At 40.7% G+C, this 26532-nt stretch overlaps 1 protein-coding gene across 3 annotated transcripts in view; it reads right to left on the bottom strand.

Annotated features, from left to right (window-relative positions):
- The window catches only part of LOC132381230 (probable E3 ubiquitin-protein ligase makorin-1), a 39345-nt gene extending 20912 nt beyond the window's left edge, over positions 1–18433 (bottom strand). For 2 of the 3 annotated variants that reach the window (XM_059950587.1, XM_059950586.1), the window contains exons 1-3: positions 18299–18427; positions 5860–5988; positions 4545–4954 (exon numbers count right to left, since the gene is read on the bottom strand). In XM_059950587.1, coding sequence (XP_059806570.1) covers positions 4545–4954; positions 5860–5988; positions 18299–18351 — 592 coding nt within the window. In that variant the 5' untranslated portion in view covers positions 18352–18427. Of the gene's footprint in view, positions 1–4544; positions 4955–5859; positions 5989–18298 lie in introns of all 3 variants that reach the window. The other variant, XM_059950589.1, reaches the window with a different exon arrangement.
- Positions 18434–26532: the final 8099 nt, after the last annotated feature.

Genomic DNA, 26532 nt, shown 5'->3' with positions numbered 1-26532 from the left:
CCTCACCTGCATCTCCTCCATTTCCCACACTTCAGTCCTCACCCTCCATCCTCCCGTCACCCACCACAACAGGGACCGAGTTCCCCTTGTCCTCGCCTATCACCCCACCAGCCTCCGGATCCAGCATATTATCCTCCGCAACTTCTGCCACCTTCAACAGGACCCCACCACTAAGCACATCTTTCCCTTTACCCCTCTCCGCTTTCCACAGGGATCGTTCCCTCCGCAACTCCCTGATCCACATGTCCCTCCCCATGGATCTCCCACCTGGCACTTATCCCTGCAAGCGTAAGTGCTACACCTGTCCCTACACCTCTCTTACCACCACTGAGGACCCCAAACAGTCCTTCCAGGTGAGGAAACACTTCACTTGAGTCTGTTGGGGTCATCTATTACATCCAGTGCTCCCGGTGTGGCTTCCTCTACATCGGTGAGACCCGACGCAGATTGGGGGACCGCTTTGTCGAGCATCTCCGCTCCGTCCGCCACAACAGACAGGATCTCCCAGTTGCCACTCACTTCAACTCTGCTTCACATTCCCATTTGGGTATGTCCATACATGGCCTCCTCTACTGCCATTGAGGCCAAACTCGGGTTGGAGAAGCAAAACCTCAAATACCATCTGGGTAGTCTCCAGCCCCTTGGCATGAGCACTGAATTCTCCAACTTACAGTCATTCCCTCCCTCTCCCTTCACCCATCCCAGTTTCACTCTGCCTCCTCCTCCAACTGTCTATCACCTCTCTCATGATTCTGCCTTCTTCTACTACACATTGCTTTCACCTTTCCTGCCTATCCCCGCCCTGCTTCCCCTCCCTCACCCCTTGATCTTTCCTGATTGGTTTTTAACCTGACACCCACCAGACTTCTCCTTCCCACCCTCCCCCCACCTTCTTTATAGGGCCCCTGCCCTCTCCCTCTTCAGTCCTGACGAAGGGTCTCAGCCCGAAACATTGACTGCTCGTTTCCACAGATGCCGCCCGACCTGCTGAGTCCCTCCAGCTTGTTGTATGTGTTCACTTGCTTGGCTTGCCTGCTCTACCATTCAATAATCTCTGTCCCAAGACCACTTGATTTAATATCATACATTTTAATATTTAAGACAAATTAAGTAATTCTTGTACAAACTCAGCCTCCACAGCCCTTTGGGAAATTTCTTCTCATAGTACAGATCCTTGTTTTAAGGCACCACAGCTAAAAGAAATCAAATCCCCACGCAACTTGTTAGATAAGCTGTGGAAGTTTCTACATTAAAAACTAAGGAAGACCCCCAAATTCACTTTAAAAGAAACACCACAAAAATCTAAATGAAAATGAGTACAAATAGTGCAAGTACAATTAAGTAAACAGACAGTATGAGGAAGTTAACTATATACATAATTATGCAATCTACAGAAGAAAACTCAATTGACTGATTAATCTAGACTTGAAGCTGCCAGGTAGATTAATTAATATACCAATAAAACAATTGTACTGAAGAACTAAAAATTTGCAGATGCTGCACATCTGAAGTACAAGAAACACTCAGCTAGTCAGGCAGCATCCAAGTAGGCACAGATAATGTTTCAGATTGAAGGCCCTTCATAATTGGGCCATTATCAGAAATGCAAAGAAATATGAAATGGGGCAAAAATTACAGCTAAAACTGAAATGCAGAGTAGCAGTTTCTGGAAACAGTATCGTGTATCAAGTAGTGTTTGCAGAGTGAAGAATAATTAGGAATGTAACTCCATAACCAGTCTTCCCTTCTGATCAACCCACAAGATTATCGACCAGCTCAACTCCCCCACGCTGCAAGACTTGCCAATCATTTCCAGCAACCATGCTCTGTTAGTCAGTTGCAGCGTTCCTTTCTCCCTCCTCTCCTTTATAATTAATCTGCTCCCATTTATATACTAGTATGAGTCGCAGCAACAACTTTGCACTTATTGTCAGTAAGACCAAAGAACTAAATGTGAACTTCAGAAAGGGCAAGAGAGAATACAAACCAAGTCTCAGAGGGATCAGAAGTGGAGAGAGAGTGAGTAATTTCCAAGTTCCTGGGTGTCAAGGATTGACCTTGTCCCAAATCAATCGATGCAGCTATAAAGAAAGCAAGACAGCTGCTACTTTTCATTAGGAGTTTGAAGAGATTTAGTTTGTCACCTAAAACACTCATGGAGAGCATTTGCCAAGCTGCATTCTCATCTGATATGGGGGAGGGGGCTATTGCACAGGATAGAAAGAAGCTATCGAAAGCTGTAAGATTAGTTAGCTCTATATGGGTACATAGCCTCCATAGTATCCAAGACATCAAGGAGCAGTGTCTCAGAAAGGCAGCATCTATCACTGAGGACCCCCTTCACCCAGGACGTACCCTCATCCTGATGGTAACAATGAGATGAGGTACAGAAACCTGAAGGCACGTACTCATTGATTCAGGGAACAGCTTTTTGCACATTGCCATCCAATTTCCAAATGAACACTACCTCACTTTTTATTATTTCTGTTTAGCACTGCCACTTTTAATTTAACTATTTAATATACATATATACTCATTTTTTTCTATACTTACCATGAATTGCATTGGACTGCTGCCATTAAGTGAACAAATTTCATGGTGACATTAAACCCAATTCTGATACTAAGCAGACGGCAGCAGCAACAGCATCTAGATTCTCTTGGTTTCCACCCTATATTCATTCCATTTGTTTTCTCCACTCTCCCTTGTCTGCAACATGAAAATGATCTGCTACCTTTATTACTCCCACATGCTGATGAAAAGTTACAAAAGTTTTTCTTCACACTGATGCTACCTCATCTTTTGATTCCATCAATGTCTTGTCTTTTAAAGCCATATTAGTTAAGGGGAAGATTTTAAAAGGCAACTAAAAGGCACTAAGGAGAGAAAAAATAAAATGAGAGTAAGCTCTCCAATAATATAAAAGAAAGATACAAAAAGCTTTCTTCCCCCTTCCCCCCCCCCCAGATATACTGAGTAAAAGAGGCGAGAGTGCATATTGGACTGCTGGAAATTGATGAGGGCAGTATTACTGGTTTAAAATGGCACTGGTGAAGTATAGAGACAGCTTGCTGGCAGCAAACAACTTAACTACTTTATCACCATTTTTTCCCCCTCAAACTATCATTGCAGTCAACAGGCAGTAATTTCCCTTCTGGAGCTGAAGTTTTGAACCTGTACGACCTGCCAGCTTTCTGGCGTGAACTGAAATCTTGAAGGTGCAGGATGTGGGCTGCGATGTGACGCGTACTGGCTGAATCAAGGTGGCAGGGCCCAGGCCTGAGAGTGGGGAACGAGCCAATGCTTGGATTCTGTAGCAGACTTGGAGGTAATTTGAAACCACAGAACTGAGGCAAGGCAGCGATGAGGTGGTGATGCCAAGGCCCGAGAGCAAGGAACAAGCCAATGTTTGACCGATTTAAGTGCTGGGCTTAATTGGAAGGTTGGGTATGGGCCAAATCAAGGCAGCAAGTTTCAGGCCTAAGAATGTTTCGAAGCAGCAGGACCTGCATCTGAAAGTGAGGAACGATACACTACAAAATGCATCCACAACTTCCAGCAATTCAACTGGAACTTATTTTAGCAATACAGTAGGTTCTTCAAGCCCTTTGAACCATGCCACCTCAGCAACCCTCAAACCCAATTAACCCTAACCTAATGGGACAATTTACAATGGCCATTTAACCTACTCCCAGAGCTGGTTTTGCTTTAGCTTCCAAATTTTTATAAAGTAATGAAAGACACAGAAAAGCAGCTTCAAATTCCAGATATCCACATTTCACTACTATTGAGTCTTTGACCATGGTGATGTAGGGGAAAGAATTCTACACATATATTAAAAATCTGGCTCCAGGTATAAAAGGTACTCAGTTTTCAAACTCCAATTCAACTTTGATAATTGAACATAATATCTTACAAAAAGATCAAGAAATTAGTGAAGATTCCTGGGTCCACTACTGTGGAGTGTGGCTTCCAAGCATCTCTATATTCAGACTGCTACACTAAACAGTATTGATTCTCTTTTAAATAAAGTATTCCATGAAGCCACTGCTTTTAGCTTGAATTTATAAGCATGATCTGGTTAAATATTTTAAAGTTCTAATGCACTCCCCACCACAAGATTTCCTGGCATATTGCTTTGTCCATATACCATTCAGAGGATTAGTCAAGTATTACCCATTTTATATGGATGCCGATAAAATTCATTTATTTCAACCTTTAGATTGTGCTCATAATTCAACTGTTGCAAGGGTACATTACTGCAGTTCCCAAAACAATTCACTAAGTACCAGTTGGATTTTTTACAATTCATTAGCCCTGTTTTGCCTACTAATTCATTTTACAGATGCAAAGTTTCACTGCAGTCTGAAAACAAGATTTTCCAATTGTTTTTCACTTCCTCCAAAAATACTGAAGATAGACATCCCTGCCCACAATAGCTGCAAAATCTTTTCCTACTATGCACTATTCAATTTATTTGAGCAATTAGTTTCCGAAAGCCAAGATTCAAAACACAGCCTTACATAAAGTTCAGTGTTACTTACCACACTCTTGAAACAGCCACGATAATTGTCCTTCATCAAGTTCTGATTTTGAAGGAGTTTCATTTTCCTTATCTTCTTCAGCTTCTTCCTCCAAGTGCATGCCAAAGCACTCATTATTTATCAGGCGCAGAGAACTTGAGACAGAAGGTTCAGAACCACGTCGACTCCAAGAGGCCATTTCAGTAGTTGAGTGGGCAGTACGGTAAGGTTGAGAAGATCCAACTGCAGTTTGATGAATAGTAGGAGCAGAACCACGCCTGTTTCTGGGGTTGTATCCTCTAGTGTGGTGTCTGGATTCCACATAATGGGAAGTCCGAGAAGATTCTCCAGTCCTCCTCAGCTGAAGGGCAGGCTCAGAGCCACATCTGCTCCCAGATGACCATCCTACAGTTGGTTGTATGTGTTGATATCTAGCATGATATTTTTAGGCATTGTTCATAAATACAATTTAACACTTCAAAAAAAAAGCCTTTTAGAAAAAAACTGAACCATTCTGTCCCAGAACAGGGAGGCATATATAAACTGCCTAGCCAATCTCCACTGCAAATCTAACAAATTATCATGTTCAGTATAGTGATCCCATTTGATTTGCATGGACAGCAATTAATTACATTCATGCTGCAGAATAGTACATCCTCCTCTGAAGCAATGATTTCGGTCCTGCATGGTCAATAACAAATTAGGTCTGCACGAAACATTGAAATTGTCCAAAAGTTCAATCAAGTGTTGTGTCACAATATTCCCACCACTTAAATATTTATCCCCAACACTAAAATTTTGGGTAGCTCTGTACTATAAGCAGACTATAGAACGGTTCCCAAGAGTAGAAGGGCATCACTAAGCGATCTGTTCTTCAAAAAAAAAACAAAAATTCTCACAACATCCTTAACATAACTGACTATTGTGTAAATTGGTACAAAGTTTGCTTCCATATTTCCCAAGAACCCTGCACCACACCATAATACTTGACAACAATTACATCAGTAGCAGTGACTTATCCCAGAAAACCAAGAACACAAGGGGTGGGGGGGGGGGCAGGGAGGTGGTAGCTGGAAACAATACTCAAAATTGGAATTAAATTTTAAATACTACATATTCCTTAAACCAGAAGAGAACCAAACTAACAAATTAAATGGATCATTGTAATCTTATTGCAAGTTTCTTTCCTAACATGATGCTTGCCACATTTGCTAAGCTTATATGCAAGAGTATGCAGCACTTTAAAGTATTCCAGTGATGAAAAATAATTCATCACTAAGCAAATTCCAAATCGAAGCATTTATACAAATTTCAAAAAATCCATCAAATTACAAACCTGCAGTGGTCTCCATAGAAGCAAAATCCATTTAAAAAATGTCTACAGATCTTGGATGATTTCTGCACAGACAGGTCATGTGAGTAATAGCAGCTATGTCCCCATTTGCAAGCTCCATGAATGAAATTCCTGAAAAGGCAAAGAGCATTTAACATTTCTTGTGCTTCAAATTAGAACATTTAAAATTACCCAAAGTTAGCACCAAATTCATTACACTATTAAATTAGAAATCTAATTAGAAATCTTAACATTAGAAAACAGTAGGTCATTGAACACCTCATACTCTGCCAATAAGATCATGGCTGATCTTTTACTTCGACATTTTCTGTATCAACATGCCAAGATTCTCTTAATTGACTGTGCAACCAATCAGCATTGCAATTTTAACAACAAATGCCAAAAAAAACTAACCTTAACTTGCAATAATGGCCATTTTACTATTAACCATTCTAATTGCCACAATCTCATATGCTCTAATTTCCTCCATGATCTTAATTAAGGTAAATGAAGTTCATTCTAACATTTCTTTTTCACTGATTCATGCCAACTCTCCCAATCCTATTACTACCGTAGATTCCGGACTACAGAGCGCACGTGATTAAAAGCCGCACGCTCTAATTTTAGAAAGAAAATCAATTTTGTACTTGTACAAGCCGCACCGGATTTTAAGCCGCAGGTGTCCGTTGTAATATGAGATATTTACACAGAAAGATATTACACGTGAGGATTTTTTAACTTTTAATTAAATCTGTATGGTAAAATAAACAAATATATATTGCAAATGCTTTTTTTTCGAACAGTGCCTGTAACACAGCTACTTTTAAATATACATACGTATCAGTAACACACAAATTACGTTGCGTATACTTTTTTATTGAATATCTTTTTTATTTTTATATCTCCTAACGACTGGTAAAAAATATATATATACTGCAGCCTACCAGGAAAAGTTATTGATCGCCTTCTTCATCTTCCTCCTGCGCACTAAAACCATCAAAGTCCTCTTCTTCAGTGTCCGAATTGAATAAAACCTCAGGATCTCATCAGTCACTTCAGTCTCTTCGTTGTCGCTCTCACTTGAGCGCACGCGGTCCTCTTCATCACGCAGCAGTCCAGCCTTTCGAAACCCGCTGGTGATGGTGGATGTTGTGACACGGCTCCACGCATTTAGGATCCACAGGCAGACTTGAGTTAAAGATGCTCTTCGCATGCGTCCTGTTTTGGTAAAGGATTTCTCGCCGCTCGTCATCCAAGCCTCCCACTCAACGCGCAGCGCCACTTTAAATGCCCGGTTCACACTGATGTCCAGTGGCTGCAAATACTTCGTGGTGCCCCCAGGAATCACAGCTGGAATTGAGTTTGTACTCTTGATGGCAGCTTTCACTGAACTTTCATTGTCAGCCGCTTAAAAAATCACCATCGGTGGAAGCTTTAGTCCGGATGCTGTGCAGCTCAGAACACAAGTAAAATGCGTTCTCTCATGGCCACTTGTTTTCAGTGTGATGGACGAGTCACCTTTTTTATTAACAGTCCGAGTGAGAGGCAGGTCAAACGTCAAAGGTACTTCATCCATATTTATGATATCATCTGCCCCGATGGAATTCTCCGCTATCTTTGTTGGAGTGAATGTGCGGAAGTTAGCAAGTTTTTCTTCGTGGTCGGGAGGGAGCTGCTGACACAGAGTTGTGCGTACCCTGACGAACAGGCCTTTTCGTCTCATAAATCTAAAACACCATGATGGCCCACCTCTAAAATCTTCGATTTTCATTTTGGTGGCAATTGCTTTAGCCTTCAGTCTGATCTGCACGGTGGAAACACCGCGGCCGCCTGCTCTCTGTGTGTTAACCTAGTCTTCAAGAAAGTTTTCAAGTTCAGGCCATCTGCTATGATTACCTCTGAAAGCTTTTGTCGTCTTTTTGCATTGACTCAGTTCTTCACGCTGGCATCTCCACCGTCTCACCATCGATTCATTTATGCCAAGATTATGTGCAGCAGCTCGATTTCCTTCTTCAACCGCCAGATTGATCGCCTTTAACTTAAAAGCTGCATCATATGCTTTTCTTCGAGTGTTTTCCATGTTGATGAGGGTGAGTACAAATGACTGATTTACAATAATTTAATTGTGAAAGTGCGCTTGATTTATTGTACAATTTCATTGGACCTCTGTGAACTACTCATCAATTTTATTGGTCTACTGTTACGAGGCAAAATGTTTTTGGCGGCATGAAAAAAAAACATGCATTAGCCGCACCGTAGTATAGGCCGCAGTGTTCAAAGCGTGGGGAAAAAGTAGCGGCTTATAGTCTGAAATTTACGGTAATTGCTAAATGAACCATTACCACTTCCTCAATAAATGAATCTAGCATCTTCCCCTTTGTTGTAATGCTAGCCAGCTTACAATTCCATTTTCTCTTTCCCAACTTATTTAAAATATAGTGTGGTTATATTTGTTATTTCTCAATCTACAGGAACAAGTTTAGGCTTTGCACAATTACGGAAGATGACTACTCACTTGCTTAAAACTTTGGGATATAGCCATCAGATCCTGGTGATTTATCAAGTGCCCGACCCTTCGGTCCAAATGAGCATGCCGACCAAGATGCCCCACCCAAGCTAGTCTTATTTGTCAGCATTTGGCCCATAATCTTATGATCTTTTCCATCCATGTACCTGTCCAAATGTCTCAAAGTTTTTGGACCTGTCAGAGGTAAATTTTGTTTTAGTAGTAAGTACCTGGAATGCCCTGCCAGGGTAGTGGCAGAGGCTGATACATTAGGGACATTCAAGGTGCTCTCAGACAGGCACACAGATGAAAGACAAATGGAGGGATATGGGCAAGGAAGGAAGAAAGGGTTAGATTGAATATGGAATGTGTTTAAAAAGTCAGCACATCCTGGGCCAAAAGGGTTATTCTGTGCTGAACTATCCTATGAACTTTCATGCTTCATTTCTCCTCAACTGTTAAAGGGCCATTCATTAACTTTCTTCTTTTTACACATCTAGAGAAACTTGATCCTGCGTTCAAACTAAAGTATGGATTACTCTATATCACCTTGAGGTTATTTTCCTGTAAATGTCTGCAAAAAGAAATGCAATAGAGTTTACTAAAAACTCTACACAGACCGATAAACAACTTAAAGAGGTAAAATTGTGCCAGTAATAAATAAAAAAGGTAAATAAATACTGAGAACATGAATTGTAGAGCCCTGCGAGTATCTAGTTTGTGGAGTCAGTTCAGCACCAATCTGAGTTAAGTTATCCACACTGGTTCAGAAGTCTGATGTAGGGAAACTGATGGTGTAGGATCCTCCTGCCCAATGGTAAAAGTGAGAAGAGAGCATGGCCTGAATGATGAGGATCCTTGATAGATGGTGCTTTTTTGTGGCAGTGCTCCATGTAAATATGCTCAATGATGGGAAAGGCTTTCCCCATGATGGACTAGGCTGTATCCACTTTTTCCCCACCCCATTCCTGTGCATTAATTTTTCCATGCCAAACAGTGATGTAAGCAGTCACTATGCATCTAAAGAAGTTTTTGAAGACAAGCTGAATTTACACAAACTTTGCTGTCATGCCTTTGGAGTGATGGCACTTGCATGCTGGTCCCAGGACAAACACAACATCGAGGGATTTAAAGCTTCACCTTCAATCTTTGATCCTTTGATCCCCTAATAAGGACTGGCTCAGGGACCTCTGGCTTCTTCCTCCTGCAGTCAATAATCTTTGGTTTTGCTGACATTGAATAAGAGGTTGTTGTTACGGCACCATTCAACCAGGTTTTCAATCTCCCTCCTCTATGCTGATTTATCACCACCTTTGGTTCGGCCAACAACAGTGGCATCATCAGCAAACTTAAATATGGCATTTGAGCTTTACTTACCCTTACAGTCAAAAGTATAAAGCTGAGTAGAGCAGGGTCTGATCATATAGCCTCATGGTGCACCTCTGCTGATGGTGATTGTGGAGAAGTTGTCAATCCATATTGGCTGGTGAGGAAAGAGGATCCAGTTGCACAGGGAGTTACTAAAATTTGCATCTTGAAGCTAAGTAATTAGCTTCCATGGGATGACAGTGTTGAATGCTGAACTGCAGCCAATGAAGAGCATCCTGATGTATGCACCTTCATTGTGCGGATGTTGCAGAGCTGACTGAAGATAAAATGAAACCACATCTGTTGTGAAGATAGGCCAATTGGAGCAGACCTAAGTCATTCCTCAGGTAGGAGTTAATATGTTTCATAACCAATCTCGCAAAGCATTTCACCACAATGGATACAAGTACTACTGGACAATAGGCACTGAGGCAGGCTGCCATGTTCTTCTTAGGCACAGGTATGATTGAAGACTTCTTAAAGCAGGTGGGTACCTCAGACTGCCAAAGCAAAAGACTGAAGAGTCTGACATCAGTGGTGGGGAAAATGCTGGAGTCGGTTATCAAAGATGTGATAATAGCAAATTTGAAAACAGGTGAAATCATCGGACAAAGTCAGCATGGATTTGTGAAAGGAAAATCATGTCTGACGAATCTTAAAGAATTTTTTGAAGATGTAACTAGTAGAGTGGATAGGGGAGAGCCAGTGGATGTGGTATATTTAGATTTTCAAAAGGCTTTTGACAAGGTCCCACACAGGAGATTAGTGTGCAAACTTAAAGCACACAGTATTGGGGGTGCGGTATTGATGTGGATAGAGAATTGCTTGGCAGACAGGAAGCAAAGAGTGGGAGTAAACAGGACCTTTTCAGAATGGCAGGCAGTGACTACTGGGGTACTGAGAGGCTCAGTGCTGGGACCCCAGTTGTTAACAATATATATTAATGATTTAGACGAGGGAATTAAATGCAGTATCTCCAAGTTTGCGGATGATACGAAGCTGGGCGGCGGTGTTAGCTGTGAGGAGGATGCTAAGAGGATGCAGGGTGACTTGGATAGGTTAGGTGAGTGGGCAAATTCATGGCAGATGCAATTTAATGTGGATAAATGTGAGGTTATCCACTTTGGTTGCAAGAACAGGAAAACAGATTATCTGAATGGCGGCCGATTAGGAAAAGGGGAGATGCAACGAGACCTGGGTGTCATTGTACACCAGTCATTGAAGCTGGGCATGCAGGTACAGCAGGCAGTGAAAAAGGCAAATGGTATGTTGGCATTCATAGCAAAAGGATTTGAGTACAGGAGCAGGGAGGTTCTACTGCAGTTGTACAAGGCCTTGGTGAGACTGCACCTATAACATTGGGTGCAGTTTTGGTCCCCTAATCTGAGGAAAGACATTCTTGCCATAGAGCGAGTACAGAGAAAGTTCATCAGATTGATTCCTGGGATGGCAGAACTTTCATATGAAGAAAGACTGGATCAACTAGGCTTATACTCACTGGAATTTAGAAGATTGAGGGGGGATCTTATTGAAACGTATAAAATCCTAAAGGGATTGGACAGGCTAGATCAGGGGTGGGCAAACTTTTTGACTTGTGGGCCACAAAGGGTTCTAAAATTTGACAGGGGGGCCGGACCAGGAGCAGATGGACGGAGTGTTTTGGTAATACACCTCATAAGAGAAAATAAAATATCATGGGATATGTAGAAAACATGTGCTTTAATTTCAATTGAAAATGAACAAATGCATTACAACAAAATATCTGTCTTTGAAGTCCCATGGTATTTAGCTATTTATTGAAATGACTTTTATAACACTGAAAATTAAATGAATATAATACAGTTTTTTTAAATAGTAACAGTTATTATTTTAAAGCACTGAAAATTCTGTTATCCTTCAAGATATTATCATCATCACTCTCCTCCTGACTGTCTTTATTTCAAAAATGGTAGGAGATGCAGGTCTACTTGTCCTGCTCCTTCTTATTCAATTGTCCCCTGTGCCAAAACTCAACAATAACCAGCACAAGGACAGAACAGTGACAGCGCACCAGTATGCGGAGCGCGTTATTTGATCTGGAGCACATTTTTTATTTTGAGAACGTACGTGCACTTGCGCACTACTCATGTCCATCACTTAACAGAAATGACATGTAACATGTAAGGCTTATTGAAAAAAATATTTTCAAATGTATTTTTTACATAACACAACGAAGAAACATTTTTAATTTCAGTGGGAACAGTGTTGTTGGTCTCCCTTTTTAGCCAGCGCATCAAAGTCTGGATTTAGTTTTGTTGTGGCGATTCTCAGGATGGATCTGAGGTGTTGGTCAGTTAACTTGGATCTGTGGCTGGCTTTGTTGACGTTCATGACGCTGAACGCCTGTTCACACAAACAGGTCGAGCCGAACAAAGAGTAAAGCGCAAATGTGGAGTAATACGCTGCACCTCAACAAAGGTCAATGTATATAGAGTGCGTCATCTATTGGGAAAACGCCAGAATTGCGGGGGAAAAGCGTTAACAAGGTTTATTAATATAATTTCATCAAGTTCTGCGGGCCGGATTAAAAAGCTTAACGGGCCGCATATGGCCCCCGGGCCGTAGTTTGCCCATGCCTGGGCTAGATGCAGAAAGAGTGTTTCCGATGTTGGGGAAGTCCAGAACGAGGGGTCACAGTTTAAGGATAAAGGGGAAGCCTTTTAGGACCGAGATGAGGAAAAACTTCTTCACACAGAGAGTGGTGAATCTGTGGAATTCTCTGCCACAGGAAACAGTTGAGGCCGGTTCATTGGCTATATTTAAGAGGAAGTTAGATATGGCCCTTGTGGCTAAAGGGATGAGGGGGTATGGAGAGAAAGCAGGTACATTGTTCTGAGTTGGACAATCAGCCATGATCATACTGAATGGCGGTGCAAGCTCAAAGGGCCGAATGGCCTACTCCTGCACCTATTTTCTATGTTTCTATAACACTGCAGCCAGTTGATTTAACAGAAGTCTTCAGTACTCAGCCAGGTACACCATCTGGGCCAGTTGCCATAAAAAGCAAAAGAAAAACAATAACCCAGTAACGGCTATTTATCATCAGATCAAAAGAAAAGATGCAAAATATTACCAAAAAGCCAAAAGACAGGGAAGATTACAGAATTAAGAAAAATGACCAAAGCATTAGCAGGTAACTAAATGCACAGGAGTAAGCTGGCAGGAAATAAACACCACAGTATCATCTTTATGATAAAGATGCAGAAATTAGTATGAACCTCAGGGCAGAAATTAAATGGCAAACAATCTCACCCCCTTCCCACTGTCTTCAGAAAAGAAACAAATCCTTTTGGAAGCAGAGTGTAACAGATTGAGTGGATGAGGACCTCAAATAAATTAGCATTAATAAATCAAGGGAATGAAAGAAAAGAAAGTTTCGATAAAGAAATACAATGCATTGCATCAAGTTTGCCAAATTTACAATGCTCACTAACAGTCCAGGTTGCAACACAAAGTGGAAAAACTTTTAAGACATACAGATATGTTAAGTGAACTTATAATGGCAGATGAAATGCAATGTGGAGAAAAGTCATCCACTTTAGCAGAATAAGCAAAAAAGTAGAGTAGCCTTTAAGTGATGAGAGATTACAATATTTTGTGAAAGAAATTGCTGGAATATTCAGGAGGGACTAGGCATCCTTAAATATATTAGAAGTTAATGCATAAATACACACAACACACTATGCAGCAACATTCTGTATTTGCCACTAAGAACCGAAAAAACAGAATTCAAGATTCTGGGTTGGGGGGCAGTAAGTGGCATGAGATTTGACTAACTGTTAGTAGAGCAGGCACTTTCAAAACAAAAAAAAGAATGAGGCACCAAAATACAGCGAGAAGCAGAGATCTACAGGCAGTGAGCACTCATTGAAACAACACATCTGAAACTCGGCAATCTTATCTGACCTTACCAACTAACTGGACATTATTGGGCATGCATAAAATCAGTAACCAGTTCCCTCTGACCCTCAGCATGGAGCAAGTTCATGTAATTTAACAGTTGGCAAGTCAAGAATACCCTCTCAACTGAATTCTAATCTTGCAAAGAAATGAAAACTACAGAAAGTGTGTCAATACAATGTTACATACCAGAGTATGGTTTTATTCCATTCCCATCAGAACAGCAATGCCCATGTGTCTTACTGTACTGTGTAATGAAGCCATGAAACCATCAAGATTGCAGGAACACACCCTGAAAAGGCTACTTATGGTATTACTCAGTTCCAGAAGATGAAAGATGCATTTGAAAAACATTGCACACAACAGTCATTTGCCAAGAAAGTAAAAAATGACCTTGATAGTGGCCTTATTGTTTCTTATAACATTTTCAAGACGATAGCAAAGTGTGGAAAATCTCATACAATTGGTGGGAGATTACCAATGCCTGCTGTATCAGTAGTGCTCACTGCTGTTCTCAAAATGGATACCAGTACAGTATTTTAAAAATCAATTCCTGAGTCACAACTGTGTAGCTCATCATATTGACAAAATGAATGAAGACATTGAGTATCAATTATGCACATAGCTACAAAAAACAGAATTTGGGATACAACTGAATGAGTCAACTGTCCTATACAAGGCATTGCTATCAACAAAATTAAAGCTCACCCATTAAATAGAATATTTCACCAGTTATGCCAAGATAACGATGAAGAGTTTGAAGCTTGCTTCTTCACGTTGAAGAGCATTGGCTGTCAAAAGGGTGCTGCTAAAACAATTCTTTGAGCTTTTGACACTGTAGTTTAATTTTCGCTTGACAAGATCTTGGGAAACAAAACTGAACTTCTACATAGAAGTGTGGCACGTTGAGCCGATCTGTATGACAAAATGAGCATTCTAAATATGAAAATGCAGGGTGAGAATTTCAATTTAATCCAGGCAAAAAGTGCAGTGTCCACTTTTAAATTGGAAAATTGTAAATACACAAGCAAAGCATTGGGAGATGAATGCTTTCAGTTTTCCTGCACAGAAAATATAGCACTCTCTTTCACAGATGGTGCTTTGCAAGAGTACTGCTTACACCTGCAGTTACTGAAGGACTTTCAAAATCAATTCAAGGAGTTGCGTAACATGGAAATTCCAGACTGGGTAACTAAACCATTTCTTTGCAGGGTAGAAGAACAGGAAGAGAGCTTGCAAAAAAATATCAAAAACAATCAAGCTCGATCACAATGATGTTGAAGCTGCTGTACAGCACACAGGTACTGTGTACACTAGGTTTAGACAAAAATATAAAGCAGAATCATTTTTCTCATGTTAGCATACAGTAGACGTGCTTTTACACAATTGGGACACCATAAAGTATATTGTGCCTAAGAGGGGTATTGGCAAGCATGAAGGTGCTTTGGAGGGGGTGGGGTGAAGAGAATCAGCAAGTACCGAAGTGCTCGGGGGGGGGGGGGTACATTGGTCTAAAAAGGTGGGAAACATTGCTCTATGCCAATAAAATAGCGCATGCACAGGATGGCCTCATCTGCACTCATAGGACTTACTAGCCATGACTGATTAAATCAGACACAGAACTGTTACAATAAGATTAGTTTGGGGCTTTCAAAATATCATTAAAAGCTACTAAATGGTTGAAACATAATACAATGTTAAAGTCTAATAGCCATTAATTCCTCCGATTTTATATTGTCAACTTACATGCCATACACAATATACTTCTGCAAAGCAGACCCAACATAGCTGCAAATTTGCACCCATTCATCCATTACAAAAGCATGGCTGCAAGGTAAGAACCAAACATTCAAAAAGAATCTGACATTCAGAAAGGACAGGCCAAAATGGCTAGGACTGTTTATAAACAATGACATCAGCACATTGATTAATGGATCTAGGTTCAGTACAATTAATTAGTTTGAATGGAGTTAGAGGTCGAAAACACTGTAAATGTTTACCAGTCCAGTGATGTACCCAAAGTATGAGGACATCAGAAGTATAGGTTACAGGGGCAATACAGCAAGTGGACTAAACCTTAATCTACATACACTGTGTGTAGTGCAACGGTGGGGTAATAAGGATTAGCAACTACATTCTAAAAATCGCCAAAATACTGCAGAACCAAGGAGTCAAAGCAAATGAGGAACAACAATTAAAGAGGTGAATGAGACTGAAAAATCAATAAATATCAATGATCTGCAGAGGTGAGTTTTGACCGAAGAGACTATAGAGATAATGGATCTAAGTTTTATCCTCAAAAATTCCATGCATTTCCAAATGAATTCTGCTGAAGGAATGGCAGGTGTGGCACCCAGTAATTTAAAAAGGTGAAAGCAAAAAAAAACCATCTACCCGTTATCCCGATGTTAGAAGCTTGCAAATTACAGAAGTCTAATATATGGGCAGGCTGTATAACAAGGCAAAAGGAGTACAATATCAAACAATATATCCACTAGAGGAGGAAAAGCAAACGGATTTTTTTAAATTAGAGAATTTGGGAAATGTTGAACGAAATGGGTACCAGAGTAAACGAGTCACAGAAAGCTAACATGCAAATGCAACAGAAAGTTAAGAACACAAGTTGCTCCTGCAACTGAACAAGGAGAATGAACAGCTGAAGTATACAAGATGCTGGATCTGCCACAAAGATTACAGTAGACATTCACAATTTTCTGAAGTTCAGAAAACTTAAGGATTTTAAAGTCATTAAACACAGAAGCTGATCCTTCAGTCCATCAAGTTGAGCTATAATTATTTTCATTTACCAGCATTTAGCTTGCAGCCTAATATACCTTGGTTATATACCGGAAGTTTTTCCAGATGTTATTTGCATGTGAGAAAAGCTACCTTTAACAAATTCTCAGGCAGTGTGTGCCAGATTACAATTACGTACAGGGTGATAAAAGATCATCTGATCACACCACCTGAAACCCCCACCCTTCCTCCAGTCTATTAGCATGGCAAAATTAGCTTGTTCCCATCCATCAGCTGTCCACTCAGTCTCTTCTGCTCCAAGGAAAAGAAACCCCAGCCTACTTGATTCTTTCCTCAAAAATGCAGCATTCCATTTCAGATAACATCCTGATGATTCTCCATTGCACTTTCTTCAGTACAATAACATCTTCCCTATAGTGTGACAACAGGAATGGCACACAATATTCCACCTGTGGCCTAAAATGTTTTATAAAGTGGGATATTAAATCCTTACTGCAATTGTATTCTATGCCAATTAAGACAAGAATTCTTTAACTTGTAATTCTTTAACCTACCTTTAACAGTACTAGGACATTTACACTTCCACAATTATTTATTCAAAAATATACTTTATTCACAACTAAAATATATACAAAGAAATAAACAGTTCAAAAAAACTTCATACATTCCAGTATTATAGCCAGTAGTGTAAAGGTCCCTACATTCAATGCTTCCCAATGACCCTAACATGATGTGTCATGTGACATGTGCCTCTACTACACCCCTCAAAAACAAGTTTAGGATTAAATTCTATTTTCCCCCATTAACTCCACCAAATTTCATGTCATCTGCAAACTTATTAATCACATCTTCTACATTTACATCCAAATCATTAACATATATAAGAAATAGAACTCACAAAGGTAGCTCTTTTGGGCCAGTATTCAACAGAGAACTTGGTAAAAGATCTTACTGGAGTTCACATAAACAATACAGTAATACAATTTAGTTACTCTTAATCAAAACTAGTCAAACAAGATCACTCACCAACAAATCTCTGCTGATCAATAACTCTGCCTTTACAGGTGTAAATTAGTCTTATTCCTAATTCTCCCCTCCTCTCTTCCGCCATACCCCAACAATGATTTCCCCTACCATTGTACTTAGACCAATTCACCTACGTTATCCCTGATGTCCCTTTTGAATAAAGACATAATTCGTTAATACCCTTAAACGCCACAAAATAGTTAAGCTGGCTGAAAAATACATATAAGTTTAGAACTGGGGGCTAGTCTCAAAATAGAGAGCAAGCCGTTCAGTTCGCTAAGGAAAAGCTACTTAGCACTTGGAGGTGATACGCTGAAATTCTCCAGCCAAGAACACAGGAAGTAAAGCCACTGGATTCATTGAAATCAGCGATGTCCTAGTCTACATCGTCAAGGCTCTTACAACTTTGCCTACAAACACTTTACCTGTAACAGTAAAGCGCTATTTTTAAATTATTTCTATTAACGCGATGCAATCATGTAATAAATAGCGGATCGGTAGTAGTGGACTCGAGGGACTGGGGGAAGGTGGAGGTAGGACGTTAATGAAGTTCTTGGACGGCACAGCAAGCTCGGTGAGATGCTGGAGGAACTCTATTGCCGCTTACGAGTCCGAGAGAGAGGGTATCGCACTGATCAATGCAATTAGCAGCCGATAAGACTCGGGGGCCCCCCTTTCAAGGGGCGGTGGGCGACCCCTCCCGCCCGAAGCACGCGGCGGACCCGGAACCAGCGCGAGCTCCAGACCCCCGCCCGTCGCGCGCACGGGAGCCCCAACGGCCGCTCCAGCGGGCGCGGAGCGAGAGTTCCCCTCATCGCGGAAAGTTTGCGACCCCCCGCTCCTCACCTGCAAAGGGCCCGCCTCCGCCGTGCGCCACTTTCCGACCAGCCCTCCGCCATTACAACCCGACTACCACCCACAGCAGCCCCGCTTAGTACCGGCCCAAAGCCCGACGCCGTCAACAACAATCTCCCGACGGCGAATCACTGGCTCTTCTCCCCCGCGTGACCACCCAGCTGACCAATCACAAGCGAGTAGCGCGCCGTCGCCGGTGGAAGGCGGTTCGGCCGCGGAGCGGGGCTGGAGGAGAATGGCCGCCTGGCGGGGAGGAGAGGACGGGGGCATCGTCCGAGCCGGGACTGAGTCCGCCCGGCAGCGAGTGCAGGCAGGTGGAAAGGTGGCGGTGACGGTAGAGAACAGCAGAAAGGTAATAGGAGTTTGTGAAGTTAAGCAAGGGAGTGAAGGAAATGCACTGACTAGCACAGTAATCTGAACGTTTGCAAAGATTCTGCGTGACGGAGCGCTGGTGGTTGTTCCTAAGATTTCAGAGCAGAGGGGCAAAGCAATTGGCAAAAGAGAGGTTATAGAAAAGAGCGTGCTAGTGGTGGAAATTGTGTTAAACGGGTGATAACGGAAATATCAAATAGATAAGGAAGAGATTGAAACCAGTGAGGAATGGAGGAAAGAGTGGTAGCGCGATTCATGTGCTTGAGTGTCAGAGCCTATGCTCCACCACCACTTAGATGTTACAAATGTCAGAAAAATTGCCATGTAGCGGCGGTGTGTAAAGGAAGGAAGGCAGAGGTGAGGTAGATGTTCAATTGAGCAGTGCAGACAAGATGAACTTTAGTTACAGCCTATGGTCGGGGGAGTAAAATTAGAAAAAGGCAATGGAAGATAAATTTACTGCAGATAAGTTAGTTTTATTCATAGCATACGTTATTAATTGTTGTGAGCAGGCAAAAAAAAACTAAAACAGAGAAGATAAAAATGATAGTGAAGGCAGCAGTGAGGTTTTAAAATACGAGAGAACTATCATGGGAGCAAGTGCAAGTAGAACTGGATCGGAATGATCCAAGTCTTGAGGTTTATCTACAAGTCAACGATTACTAAGCCTGTTCATTTTTCAGTGGAATTCTAGAAGTTTAATGGCTAATGGACAGGGATTTAAGAATTATTTGAGGGATTTTGCTGATAAACTGGATGTAATATTTGTGCAAGAAACATAGCTTAACCCAACGCTAAATTTTGTAATTAATATTTATGATAGCGTAAGAAATCATAGAGTAAAATGGAAGAGGTGTATGACTTCTGTTAAAAGGGGTTTACAATATAGAGAACTAAAGAAAGGAGAAGAACCAGAGTGCATAGTAATCGAAGTATGAACAAAGGAAGGTAAGAATTAAAATCATTAATGTCTATAATCCTTGCAAAAAAGTTAGAAATAGTTTTAATAGAGCAAATTGGTACACAGGAAAATACAGTATGGTGTGGGGATTTTAATACACACTGGTTGTGGGGGTAGTGTGATGACATTAATTAATGTTCTGTGTAAATAATGAAATTGGGACAAGAGTAAACTTTCATGTGGGCTCTGAAACAGCAATTGATTTAATATTAGTTTATGGCACCTTCGGCAGGAAAGTGTTCATGGGAGGTTTTGAAAGAAACAACAGAAGCTCGTGATCATTACCCTGTGTTGTGCAGATTAGGGATTGAAATAGTGATAGATCAGGAAAATGTGCTGGAACGGTGGCTAATTGAAAGGCTGATTGGGGAAATTTAAAAAAAAATAAGTGATCAGCAATTACAGAATATTGAAGTCAATCAGGATGTGGATCTTTTATGTGACAGATTGTAGAAGGGATAATGACAGCAACAGCAAAAAGCATACCAAAGAATGGAATAGAACTAGAAAGAAAATGGTATCATGGTGGTCAAAAGAATGTGGGGAAGCAGTAAGGCTTCATATTAGAGCAGTTAGAATGTTAAAGAGGACACACAATTGTCAAAAATTTGCAAGCAACAGTAAAGAAAATAATTGAAAAGATGAAGGTTTTATGATTTGGTATGAATTCAAACACCAATTGAAGGTGTTGGTGTTTGCAAGATGATAAACATAATGAATGGGAAATTGGATACCCAGTGTTATGTGATGGGGAGAGAGTTGTAGTATCGAATGTAGAGAAAACAGAAATGCTGATGTATACTTTTTGTTAAAATACACCGTTCTGACAATAGGAGTAATAAAGGAAACATTAGAGAACTTGGAAGCATTACAGATGGATGGAAATTTTGAGGGTACACTAAATGTGATGTTCACCATGACAGAATTGAATAGTGTTCTTAGAAAGGCAAAGGAAACATTCCCTGGGAAGGATCAGTTACCTAATTTGAGTGAGAAAAGGAGGGAAGTTATTTAATCATGTATGGGGAGAAAGGAAAACTTACTAAAGCATAGATAGAAACAATCAAATTTCCAATGCATAAAGCAGGCAAAAATCTTAACAATCCAGCAAGTTATAGACCAACAGCATTAATCTCACATTTATATAAAACCATAGAAAAATAATTAATAAGAGATTGACATATTACATTGAAACAAGAAGGGGTATTTTTAAATATCAGTGTGGGTTTAAGGGAGGAAAAGGAACTTTGGATTCAGTTTGATGTCAAGAACATGAGGTAGCAGGACTCAGTTGAACAGAGAAAGCATAGTAGCAGTCTCTCTTGATGTGGAGAAAGCATATCATATGATGTGGAAAGGTTTGATCGTCAAATTATATGAATAAGGAATTAAGAGGTTGAATGCTAAATTGGATAAAAGAATTTTTTAATGGTAGATCTATCATGGTGCAAGTAGGGAAATCTATGTCAAGTAAACTGGGAAATGGAACTCAGAGAAGTGTTGTTAGTCTATTATTATTATAATGATAAATTATGTATACTTTCTAATAGTAGTATTGGAGTTTCATTATTTGAGGATGACAGAGCTATCTGGAAAAGGGGTGGAAATGTGGAATTTATAATACAGTCGGCCCTCCTTATCTGCGAATTACGCATGCATGAATTCAACCAACCGCGAATTGCAAAAACCCGGAAGTGCTCTTCCAGCACTTGTTGTTCGAGCATGTACAGACTTTTTTTTGTTGCCATTATTCCCTAAACAATGCAGTATAACAACTATTTTACATAGCATTTACATTATATTAGGTATTATAAGTAATATAGAGATGATTTGAAGTATATGGGAGGATGTGCATGGGTTATTGTGGATCAGGATCGAAAAATTCGTAAGTTCTCTTACTAAGTAAGTCGGAACAGGTACATTCGGTATTGTTTAGCGTCAGTTAGTCAAATGTTTGCCTGCGTATATAGTATTTATTTTACCTTTCTATGCATATAAAACACTTAAGAACATAAGTTTCAGCTTGGAAGTTCCCAAGTTGAATCTAGTGACATATCGCTCCCGAGTGCGCTCTCCAGGTTGATGTGGAGAATCAAAAACCCAAAACCCCTAAACCCAGTAATTAAACCACTGCGTTGCTTTATAATAATTGTAGCTTTCACCTGGGCAGAGCCTTTCTCACTTTATCCTTTAAAATTGTTCCGATCGTTGACCGACATAGCCTAACGCTTTTCCAAAGACCGATGGCATTTCACCTCTTTCCGATCACTTTATTATTTTCACTTTATTTTCAATCGTTATCGTGATTATTTTCGTGAACAGAAACACTGCAGATTCAGATCTCTGCCGCTGGGTCCTAATGTCCTCCGCACTGCGACAGGTTAAATAAGGTATGGGGTTCTGCTGGGTCCTAAGATCCACTGCATTGAGACTCGTTGAATAAGGGACTTGAGCATCGCGAATTTTGGTATCCGCGAAAGGTCCCGGAACCAATCCCTCGCAGATACAGAGGGCCAACTATACTGAAATTTCAAGTGGCAATAGTTAAAGTGGAAAATTAGGCATTTAAATGGAGGTTCGATTTTCAGCAGAACAACAAAAGCTAAAATGTTGTGGTATGGAATTAGAAAATGTGGATACCTCTAATTTTTTGGTATTGGGTTTGATAAGATAGATACATACATACTTTATTGATCCCAAAGGAAATTACAGTGTCACAGGAGCATTATAAGTGCACAGATATACAAATATTAGAAGAGAAGTAAGAAAGAATAAAACATGTTACCTCATACAGTCTCAGAGGAGGGGATCATCACTTCCCTGGCTATAGGTGAACTCATTAATGGCTGAGGGCAAAAATATAGCGCTCTTTGGAGGAATGCAGTTGTCTTAGTCTAGTACTAAAAGTTCTCCTCTGTTTAACCAAGGAGGCATGCAGTGGGTGAGAAACATTGTCCAGAATTGCTAGGGTCCTTAGTTCTACCTCAGCCTTCAGTGTGTCCAGTCCTATAACAGGGCTGGCCTTTCTAATCAGTTTATTGAGCTTGTTGGCATCACCCGAGTTGATTACCTCAGCACACCACTATACAGAAGATTGTACTGGTGACAACAGACAGGTAGAACTTGTGAAGGAGAGTCCTGCCTACTTCAAAGAACGTCAGTCTCCTCAGGAAGTAGAGGCGACTCTGGCCCTCCTTATAACACAGCCTCTGTGTTGGTGCTCCACTCAAGTCTGTCATCCAGGTGCACCCCAAGTACTTGTAGGTCCTCACTTCATTAACATCCTCATCGTCAACAGTAACAGGGAGTAGTTCAGGCTTAGTCTTCTGAAAGTCCGTCACCATCTCCTTTGTCTTACTGATGTTGAGTTGCAGATGATTCAGCTTGCACCATTTGACAAAGCCCTCCACCAAGGCCCCGTATTTATCCTCCCATCCTCCCTTTATACACCCAACTATTGCTGAATGATCAGAGAATTTCTGCAGATAACTCAGTGTTGTATCTAAACTCCATGGTGTACAGGGGAAATAGGAAGGGAGTCAATACAGTCCCCTGTGGGGCCCCAGAGCTACTTATGGCCATGCCTGACACACAAGCCGCACAAACTGTGGTCTGCCAGTCAGTTAGTTCATTATCCAGTTACAATGGAAGTGCCAAACTGCATTGAATGGAGTTTCACCCCCCAGCAATGACAGCTGTATGGTATTGAAGGCACTTCAGAAATCAAAAAAAAACATGATTCTTACAGTGCTTATCCAAATGGGAGTAGGCTCTGTTCAGCAATTACATGAGAGCATTGTCGACTCCAGTGTGCTCCTGGTAGGCAAACTGCAGAGGGTCTAGGGCTGATCTGACCAGGGTTGGAGGTGAGCCAGGACCAGCCTCTCTAGGGTCTTAATGATGTGTGAGTTCAGGGCCACTGGATGGTAGTCGTTAAAGACTTTCAGTTGGCCCGTCTTGGGTACTGGTACCACACATGATGTTTTCCACACAGTTGGGACCTTTCCAGGTTGAGACTTGGATTAGAGATGTGCTGGAGAGCTCCACACTGCGGCTTAACAAACTCCTTCAGGACCATGACGTTCACAACATCTGATTCCAATGCTTTGCCAGAACATTTCTCACCTGCTCAGTAGTGAAGGTGAGTCCATGATGACTGGGGAATTGGTAGAAGGTGGGGGCAGGGGGAGGTGAAGATCGTGATGATAGCAGTTGGAATGTGGAGGTGTGGATGGTAGGTACAGGTCAAGGAAGGGATATAGACAGTGGGTTGCTTGTGTTGTTCATTCATGTGTTGAACTGGAGGAGGGAAGAGGGGATACTCACATGGGCATCACATATTTAAAAAAATAATAACCAAAAGTAAGAAAGTTCTAAATGTTTTGAAGTGTTTAATAGGAAGGGAAAGAAAATCCTTGAAAGCAATATATAGTAGTATATTGTTTTTAATGAAGAAACACTAGAATGGGAGGTGTGAGCATTGTAATCAGCAAGAAATGGTTCAGCATGTCCCAGTGAGGTATCCAAGATGTAATCAAGAGAGGGGATGGTTAATTTTAAAGAATAAAATACAATTTAACAATAATAATACTTTGCAGAAAAGATCACATAATTCTTGCTTTTATATGCAGGTTATTTTTTATAGAATTTGATACAAACATAAATATACAAGATTTCAATATCCTGACCGGCATTCCAGTTCAGAAGGTAGCTGTAATGCACCTTAAAACTGTTGCCAACTGCAATAAAATAGTCAGCCAGTAATGTAATTTGGGTTAAAAGTTTATCTGTAAGAGAAAGTATCTTAAACAAATACTAAATTTTGTTTAGATCGTACCGAGGCATGAATACTTTTGGTTTTGTTTCTCATTGAGTCCCATAAATGAACTGCTGTAGAGACACAAGAACCTGGAGCATGGAGAGTGTGGTGACAGAAGCCTCTGATCTGTGATCTCAGTGACTCAAGGAGACAGACATCAATTGCTACATGAATGGCAACAGTTCTATTGGTCCTGGGGAATGTAATAGAACAGTACTGATAGCATTGGCTACGAATGTAAGGCATTGCATGGTTTATTGTAAATAATTTTATTATGAATGAAGTTTGTTTTGAGGGTGTGGAGAAAGATGCAGGGTCCTGTGTCATGGTCACAGTTGTGTGACAGAGGACATCTGTATCTCTGATCTACAGGCTTTTTCTAGGGGCACACACAGAGTCTGACATCAAGTGCTTCTGATTCATAATCAGTTCGGTAAAAGATGACCAGCACCTTGAGATTTTTAAAGAAGAATACTGCCAACTGGCACATTCAGTGGGGAAGGACCATAGTACAGGACTCTACCACCTCGAAATGGGAAGGGGCTGGGTTGGGTATGGAAGCCCCTCAGTTATTGTAGTAGTGTACCACCCCAGGGAGCCATGAATGACAACAGTCCTATTGGTTTTAAGGAATGTAATACAACACTATTAACACATTGACTGTGAATGAAAATGCATTGCTTAAGTGCATTGTAAATGTTTTATTATGAATGAAGCCTACTTTGATATAAAGAAACAGTCTGCTCTGATGAATGAACTGTTTCCAGGGAGAGACACAGAAATGGACATCAAGTCTGCTGGAAGATCATCAACTCCATGAAAGACGCCCTGTGGTCTGCCTGAAAATTGTTGTTCGACTGATACATTCTAAGCTACAGGAGTACGTGCTGAGGGACGTACTGAAGCTTGGTGCACCCAATGCAATGGTGGGGAAAGTTCACAGTCCAGCTTTCTTCTGCTACTGGACAGGGAGGGGCTGAGCCAGGGAGGAAAACCATATAAATATTGTATGTGTTTCACCCTCGGGAGGGGGGGAGGTCACATGAGTGGCAATGGTGCTGTTTGTTATAAAAATACAAGTTAACACTATTTCATGCATTGGTCACAAATGAAAAGGCCTTGTGTGGTTTAGTCCTTTTTTATTATGAATAAAGTTTATTTTGTTTTTAAAAAAAAACTATCTGCTGGAGGAACTCAAAAGAATTGTCACTGTCACAACCCTGAACTGGATCTCTTGTGTTTTTGTTTTACATGGTAGTAGTCATTGGTATAATTTAGAAAACAGTGGTCTTCAGATACAAAAAGCACATTATTAGAAATGAAATGAGCAACCAAAGGGCAGCTTAATTATAGGGAGAAATTATACTGTATGTATCAAGCACAATTTCATTCATGATGATAATTTTGGCAGTCTGAAACATACACAATATCTGCCATTTTAATTTATCTAGCACAATAGATCTCAAAGTCAGATGTGTGCTTAAAAACAAATTGGAATCTAATAAGTAGGAGAAAAATTGTTAATAGTGCATTCACTTAAATTAGCTTTGTTTCAGATAATCTGCTGAAGGACAGCCTTACTCCTTAACAAATGGTGAATTAATTTATTGTTGTCAATTTCTGAATTTAATCAATAAATCCATTATATAGAACCATGAGATTAGTGTATGGGGATTGTTCTTTTTACAACTGAATGTTACTACTGTTACGAATGAGGAGCAACTCTCATGGGCAGAAGGATGCAAAGTCACCCCCCCCTTTGAGAATCGCAAAATCGCTACTATTTCAGGTTTGATACCAAGGAAATGAGATAACAGCAAAAGATAGTTGTTATTGATAAACAGCTCATGTCAGTTAATGAGAGAGAGACAACGCAGAGATACGCAAAAGTGGAATGTCTCCTAACAAAAGCGGAACGGAACCACTGATTACTGCTATTGTCTCTTGGAGAAGGATTGTGTATTGAGTACTGTTCTATTCATTGAAGCCCCTCAGGGGACAACCAGAGGGGGCAGGTTTGATGGGTTGCATCATCCCAACCTGATTGACACCTGAGACCCCGTGAGTGGGGAT

Source organism: Hypanus sabinus, chromosome 25, assembly GCF_030144855.1.
Source record: "Hypanus sabinus isolate sHypSab1 chromosome 25, sHypSab1.hap1, whole genome shotgun sequence".
Taxonomy (NCBI): Eukaryota; Metazoa; Chordata; class Chondrichthyes; order Myliobatiformes; family Dasyatidae; genus Hypanus; species Hypanus sabinus.
This window is presented reverse-complemented; position numbering and strand designations above follow the sequence as displayed.